The sequence below is a fragment of the Coloeus monedula genome, assembly GCF_965178545.1.
Source record: "Coloeus monedula genome assembly, chromosome: 8".
NCBI lineage: Eukaryota > Metazoa > Chordata > Aves > Passeriformes > Corvidae > Coloeus > Coloeus monedula.
The window spans coordinates 4074550-4082046 of record NC_138788.1 but is presented as its reverse complement, the minus strand read 5'-3'; the positions used below and the strand labels follow the sequence as shown (position 1 = coordinate 4082046).

The window sequence follows — 7497 nt, the reverse complement described above, 5'->3', positions numbered from 1 at the left end:
ACAACGCCTGGTGTGAGGCAACAGCCCTGTGTTGCAATCGCTGCCTTGCGCAGGCCAGAGGGACTTCTTGATACCGGCCTTCCCTGCTGACTTGCATTTAACGTGGCTTCCCTTGTGTCCTCATTCCTTGCTTGATTTCAAATAAAACATAAAAATGTCTTTTAAAGGCAGGGCACGTGGTGATGTCACGTGGCTCCAGCACAGTTTTCCCTGTCCCTGCCTGCCCTCTGCAGCCAGGTTAGTGTTGAGCAGCAGGTTCTGGGCTGCTTCTGACCTCCTGGGAATACCTGCCTGGCTCAGGTCCCTCCCTCCCTGGTGCTGATTTTATAATCAAGGCATAAAGTGAGGGGTGTGGTAATTGCCCTGCGTAGGTGTGGGTTCTCACTGCTTCTCCCAGCCCATCCAAGATTCCTCAGTCTGGGAGCAGCATAGGAGAGGAACCAGCCACTGAGGACTCTTAGGAGCGGCATGGAGAGCAAATGGAGTAGCTTGGTGCTGATCATTTCTGTGTGCCTGGGCTCCTACCAAGGTAAGGCCAAGCCTGGGGGTGGGTAGGATGTGGAGAGCCCAGAAAACCCTGCTGAATCCCAAAACTGTTCTCAGCTTTGGTGTCTTAAGCTCCATAATGTGCTTCCTCATTCCTCTGGTGTTGGAGTTGGGCAGAGGAGAGCTTGGGGGAAGGTGGCACCACTGGCTGCTTTACCACCTGGATATGAGTGTTGGAACTTAGGCCCTTAAAGGTGATCTCAGGGCAAAAAGGGGTTTGCTCCCTCCCTTCTCTGGGATTCAGGCACAGCTGGTGCTGTGCTGGGGCATAGAAGGAGGAAGCCAATTGCTGGGGGTGTCTGCAGTGGTGCAGGAGAGGGGCTGCTCTCTCTGCTGCCCTTGGTACTGGGGCCTGGCTGCCAACGTGTGAGCTTGGGGAAGCCACTTGCTTGTCACAACAGAGTGATGACGCTGCCACCTGAAGCTGCCCTTTTCCTGATGGTCCTCAGAGGAGATGCAGGAGCAGGAAGTTGCCTCTGCTGTGGCTTGCTGAGCTCTGGGAAGGGTGATGGGGTGATGTGCTCTACTCACATCGGGACTTTGGTCTCTGTGAGCGAATCCTGCTGCAGGCAAAGCTCTGCTGCTGTCCCTTAGTCATGCCCCTCCCCATCCCCAGGAAACAAGCTGGGAAAGGCCTGTTTCTAACCTCTGGTCCTCCCTTGAGGCCAAATCGCTGTGTTTTGGGGAAATCTTCCCCAGAATAAGTAGAGCCCTGCTGTTGTAAGGATATCCCCCATGTTTAAGAGTGAAGAGCCCCCTTTGCACCCCAGTTACCCCAGGCTTGGTTCACTGGGTTCCTCTGGCGTGACCTGCCCAGGCTTTGTGGTGGAGGACTTGTGAGTGCGCACGCGTGGCCCGGGGTGGGGGGGACGTGTCCAGGTGTTGCAGCCAGCAGCAGGCAGAGCAGGAAAGTTCACCTGCGCTCGGCACGTCCAGCCTGGGGTGACGCCTGCCCTGGGAGCCGGCAGGGGCTTGGCTGCACAGCACGGGGGTGCTGCGGGACCGGGGACCCTGCAAGCCTTGGAGAAGGATTTGGGAGCTGGGAAGAGTGTATTTATGGTTCTTGCTGTAACAAGGGGTGCGCGCCAGGCCGGGAATTGGGGCGCTGGGGCCCACGCTGCCACCCCCGGGGTTTACGTCACAACCGGCTCGCCAGGCTCTGCCGGCTCGGCCGGGGCGCTCCGAGACTCCATGGAATGCCAGCAGAGCCCTGCCAGAGCTGGAGCTCGGTGCTGGATCCCCCCTGAGCAAAGCCCACCCCATCCCCCGGGCCTGGCAGACCGGAATAGGGCAGTTGTGGCTGGCCTGGGACCACAGTGGCACGGGAGCATCTCTGCCTTGCTCCTTTTGCTAAAAATGGCATCATCTAATAACCCTGCTGCCTGTGTGCCTGGCAGCATGAGGTGGCTCCGGCACGGCTTTGAAACGTGTAGGAGAGCTCACGAGACACCAGTTGCCCCAGTTGCTTGCCCCGTGGCAGTGGTTTCCATTGGGGGAAGCTCCCCGTGCTCTCAGCTGTTGGGTGTTATGATTAGTCCTAATTACCTTCTGGCCCAGCACTTGATGCATGAGTTTCAGCTTGAGCAGGGCGAGGAGCAAGCGCTGAGCTGAGGAGCTCTGTGAGCCAGGAAAGTTCAGGACCAAACTACCCGTGTCTTCTAGATCCCCCTCTGGGGTCCGGGCTCCAACACAGGGCTGTGAGAAATGCTGGGGGACCAGCTCAGAAAAAAAAAATGCTGTGGGGTTGTTGTCTCCCATCTCCTTGGTTTTGGTGCTGCCCCTTAGTGTCTCTGCTGACTTGCCATTCCTGTTTGCCCTGATGCTGGGGCCAGGGTTGAAAACATAAATATATACCTCTCAGCTGATGCGGCGAGCTCGGCATCGCGCAGCTGGGGAGGTGTGTGGGAAGCCTGGGAAACCGGGGGGACTCGCCCTGCCCCGCGGCTCACCTGTCCCAGTGCTGCCGTCAGCCCGATGGGGAAATCGGGGCTGAAACACGACCCGGCACCCTCCGAGCTGCGCCAGCGCTTTTGGGGGCAGCCGGGACTGGTGAGGGGCTTGGGACCCCTCTCCCCACAACCTCCGGCTCAGGGGACTTTCCAGGGTGGCCCTGGGCACCTCACGCTGCCGTCTCATGGATGAGCTGGAGGCGTTGCCAAAATCCAGCATGCAGGGAAAGCAGCTTTTGGGGAGAAACCTGATAAGGGCAGGGTTGGGTGGAAGGAGCAGTTTCTGCCTTTGGCTTTATTCCTGCTCTGCAAAATCATAGACAGGGCTGGTGGATAAAAGCTGGATGCAAACGCTTGGAGCGGGGAGGGTTGTGGTTTGCTTAGAAACGCCTCTTGCAAGAGGGTCTGCAGCAGGGTCTGCCTGTCCCTCTGCTCGGGTGCTGCTCCCTATATACCCCCAAATTCCCGGAGCGCCTCCCAGCCAAAGTAAGGCAGCGAAGGGCTTGGGTTGTGTCCTCTCCCCGCCTCCTCCCCAACCGCATCCTGGGTGGGCACAGTTCCCGGTGGAAACGAACACTCGCCCCAGCAAAAACGAGTCCTGACACACCAAGGTGACAATTAAAGCGCTGCTCTTGCGCCACGCCACCGCGCTGCCGGGGCGGGCCATGCCGCCGCTGCCGTGCCGGGGATTTACAGTCAGGAGAAAATGCTGTCGTGGGGAGGAAATAAAACCAAAAGAACCCCACCAAAAGTGGGGTTGCTCAATCGTTGCCGGGAGCCGTGGCGTGACTATCCGGCTGCCGTGCGGGGCTGAGCGCCGGCGCCCCGGGTTTGCAAGATTTATTGCTGCTTTTATAAGCAGCCGCCTCTGCAGCGTGTCAGAGGGTGCCGTGAGGTTGAGGATGAGACCCAAATTCCCTTTGCTTCTGACCCTGTGACATCCCATTGAAAAAGCTGGCTGCCTGGCAAAGCCAGCCTTAAAAAATCATTTATAAACGAAACAACCTCCCCCACGACTTTGGGAGCTGAGGTGGAATCACAGCGGGAGGGTGAGGAGCATCACCCCTAGCTCACTGCGGTGCAGATAGGGAGATTAGTTTGGTGTCTTGGGGTGCCTCGTGGGCTGACCGTCTCCTCTCCCCTCTCACAGCCGGGGCCAGCCCCCTCCACGAGTGTGGCAAGCGGCCGGAGGACTGGTGCCGCGACGTGGCGACCGCGGCTAAGTGCGGGGCACTGGAGCTCTGCCAGCTCACCGTGTGGGACCGGGCCCTGGGGGTAACAGTGCTGGGAGCAGGGAATGCGGGGGGCTGCGGGAGAAGTGCCCATCTGCCCCAGAACATGGAGATGGCAGGAGAATCCCAGCCTGCCCACCCCAGCATCTGGCGCCCTCAGGCAGCGACATATCTGCACAGTAAACGGCAAAAATCAATGGGTGCCCCGGGACGTTCCCAAGTGCCCCGTGGTGGGGTGGAGGATTGGGATCTCGGGAGCAAGTGGTGGGTCTGGGTGCTGTGACAGCATCCCCACATGTCCCCTCTCTCAGCAGAAGGGGATCCCCTGTCACCTGTGCCAGGTGGCGGTCTCTGTGGTGGGCAAGATCCTGCAGGACAACTGCACCGAGGTGGGTCTCAGTAGGAAGGGGATGTGGGGCTGGTGTTCCTCCCCACCAACACCACTGAGGCCCTGAACACTCTCTCTGTCACCCAGGAAAAGCTGCGGCTCTTCTTGGATAAGAAATGCCAGTACCTGCCCTTCCAGGACTGGTCTGTCAAGTGCAAGAGGATGGTGGACACTGGCATCCTCGTGCTCGTCCAGCTGGGCAAGCAAGTGCTGGTAATGCAGGGGAAGCCCCTGGGTTTTCATTTCTCCGTGGTTTGGGATGTCTTAGGGGCTTGCAGAGCAAAGGATGCTCCTGGAGCCTGGGACAAAGCATCTGAAGGATGTGATGGAGATGGAAATGACCTGGGGCGGGTGGAGGTAGTGGGTGTGATGGGGCAGATGCAGCCTCAAGCCCCCACCCCTCTGCTCCCCCAGTCGGAACCGAAGGTGGTGTGTGGGACCATCAAGTTGTGCCAGCCCCGGAACAGACCCACGGAGAGCTTGAAGTATGAGAAGCCACCACCAGCTGCCACAGGCCCCACCCAGGACTTCACCGACCTGATCGCCCCCTTCATGGCCAATGTGCCCCTCCTGCTCCATCCCCAGGACCTGCCTCACGGAGAGGCCCAGGTACCCTGGCACGGACAGGAATGGTGCTGATCATGGAATCATGGAACACTTTGCGTGGGAAGGGACCTTACAGATCATCTCATTCCAAACCCCTGCCACAGGCAGGGAATGTGCCCAGGTTGCTCCAAGCTCCATCCGAGCTGGCCTTGGACACTTCCAGGGATGGGTCAGGCACAGCTTCTCTGGGCAACCTGTGCCAGTGTCTTAATGCTGCTCAGGGATGAAAATCCCCTAAAAGCATCACCTACTTAACAACAATAAAAGAAAGCCCCGAAAATTTCTGTGGAGCTGAAATAACTTCTGGTTTTGGGGGTGTCACCAGTTTGGGGGGATATTCCAGGATGCAGGAGGGAACCAGAGAGATGCTGGTCAAAGTGCTGCCCCAAATTGCAGCCAGTATTTAAATCCCAGCCCTGCAAATGCAGGTATTGGGGGGGGGAGGGGGCAGTGTTTGATTTTATTTTGGGGGTACCAATGTGTCCCTGCCCTTGTTATCCTGCAGGAGATGGAAGAGGTGTGTGGGCACTGCCTGCAGCTGGTGACAGCCGTGCAGCTGGAGCTGAGGGCCAACACTGCCTTCACCTGGGCACTGGTGGGCCATGCCAAGCGGGTGTGCGAGACCCTGACACCTGACCTGGCACAGCGGGTGAGGGGGCCAGCAGGGAATCACACAAGGGTTTGGGCTGGAAGGGGCCTTAAGGACAATGTCATTCCACCCCCTGCCATGGGCAGGGACACCTTCCACTGGACCAGGTTGCTCCAAGCCCTGTCCAGTCTGGCCTTGAACACTTCCTGGCACGGGCCCTCTTTTCCTCCTCTATGGGAGCATCTTTTGCAGATGCCTGCCCAGGTGGGGGGCGTCCACTGTCGGGCACTGAGGCTGTGTCTCCCTCCCGCAGTGCAAGCGCTCCCTGGCCGAGTACACGGACACGGCTGCCCAGCTGCTGCGCTACATGGTAAGAGGGTGGGGGCTCCCCGGGGGTGCCAGGGGAGAGTGGCTGCTAGCTGGGGGGCTGAAAGGCACAGCCAAGGGGCCTCATCAGCAAATGCTCCTTTTTTTTAAAGTTAAACTCACTGCATTATATTCCTACAAAATTTAAATGTTTTTCCCCCCTTCTCTCTGGCTTGCAACTGCTGTAATTCTATTTTATGTTCATTTTTTCTTGCCGTTTTCTGGTCCCTCCACTGGTAGCAGGCTGAGGTAAGTGAGACCCATGCCCTGACGGGCTGAAATTCCCCTCCATGGGGGACAATGCCCACCTTATTCGGGATGTTTCTCTCCCCAGGACCCGATGGAGCTGTGTGGCCAGCTGGGACTCTGCGCCTCCACCTCGGCACTGCCCCTCCACACGCTGCTCACAGAGAAGGTGACGCAGGTCCTGAGCATGCTGGGGGTAAGTGGGGTCCCCCCCGCCCCCCCTCCAGTTCTGCTGTGATCCTTAAAATCCAAATCTTGTGAAGAGGGAGCCTTATTTTGTATTTTATTTCCTCAAGCATCTCCATTTATCCAAGGGGGAATGCCTTACATGGGGGGTGATGGTGGAATAGGATGAGGGTGGCTCTGGGGGGGCTCGGCATGCATCCCACCACCTTGTCTCGACAGGACAGGGTGGGGAGCACTCCACTGTGTGACGTGTGCCAGTTCACCGTGAAGACAGTCGAGAGCCTCCTGGAGAACAACGTGACAGAGGTGACCACTGCTGCAGTCTGGGGCTGGGGGGGCTGGGACAGGGGACAAAGGGGCAGCAAGGAGCCAGCGTTTCCCTCTTCTGCTTTGTGCCGGCAGGAGCAACTGGTGAATGACATCGAGAAGGTGTGTTACATGCTGCCCCACAGCGTCATCGGGCAGTGCAAGGACTTCGTCAACTCCTACGGCAAAGCCGTGGTGATCATGCTGCTGGAGGCCACCGACCCCGCGGCCGTCTGCACCATGCTGCGCTGCTGCCCCCGCAGCGGGGACGCCCAGCCCGGTGAGCTGGCACCCAGCACGGGGCCCCGGGGAGCAGGGTGTCCCCTCCGCTGGGTGCTGACGGCCCGTGTCCTCCAGGGGCTGCCTCGCTGGAGCAGCTGGCGGTGAGCGCGGGCGCCTTCTGCAACGTCTGCCAGATCGTCGTCACCTACTTCGACAACGAGCTGCTGAAGAACGAGACGCTGGAGGAGCTGGGCGAGGTGCTGGAGAAGGGCTGCGCGATGCTGCCCACGCCGCTCACCAGCAAGGTGAGCTGAGGGGGGCACACCCAGCCCGGCGGGGACACCCCCGACACCCCCGCCGGGCTCACCCCCTCTCTCCCTCCCAGTGCGAGGCGCTCGTGTTGCAGTACGAGCCGGCGGCCGTGCGGCTCTTCGTGCAGATGATGGACCCCACCTTCGTCTGCACCGTAAGTGTCCTCGTCCCTGGGGGGGCCTGGACCAAGATGGGCAACTTTTGTCCAAGCCTCGGGGCTGGGAGAGGGGCAGAGTGACCAGAGGCTGCTCATGGAGGTTTTTTTCCTCCTCCTCCCACCCTTTTCCTTCACAATGCAGAAAATCAGAGCCTGCGACTCAGGCAAGGAGGATCTCCTGGGCTCGGCCCCCTGTGTCTGGGGCCCGCAATACTGGTGCAAGAACATGGCCACGGCGGTCGAGTGTAATGTAAGTGCCGGTCGTGTCCCCTCCCTGGGCCGGCAGGGTGCCGGGGGTCCCTGTGTCCCACCGCCACCCCACCCCGTTCCTCCTGCAGGCCGTTGCACACTGCCGGCGTCACGTGTGGAACTAGGAGCCATCTCCTCTGCTG

General features: G+C 59.5%; 1 protein-coding gene across 1 annotated transcript; it reads left to right on the top strand.

The window, feature by feature from the left end:
* Positions 1–468: 468 nt before the first annotated feature.
* Positions 469–7479, top strand: LOC309575450 (prosaposin-like; the record flags this gene model as incomplete). Its single annotated transcript, XM_082285875.1, has 14 exons — positions 469–529; positions 3646–3770; positions 4042–4116; positions 4203–4328; positions 4530–4724; positions 5227–5370; positions 5624–5680; positions 6011–6118; positions 6328–6414; positions 6511–6694; positions 6772–6941; positions 7022–7102; positions 7248–7355; positions 7444–7479. The coding sequence occupies 14 exons, from the start codon at positions 469–471 to the stop codon at positions 7477–7479; spliced, it is 1557 nt and encodes a 518-aa protein (XP_082142001.1).
* Between the last annotated feature and the right edge of the window lie 18 nt (positions 7480–7497).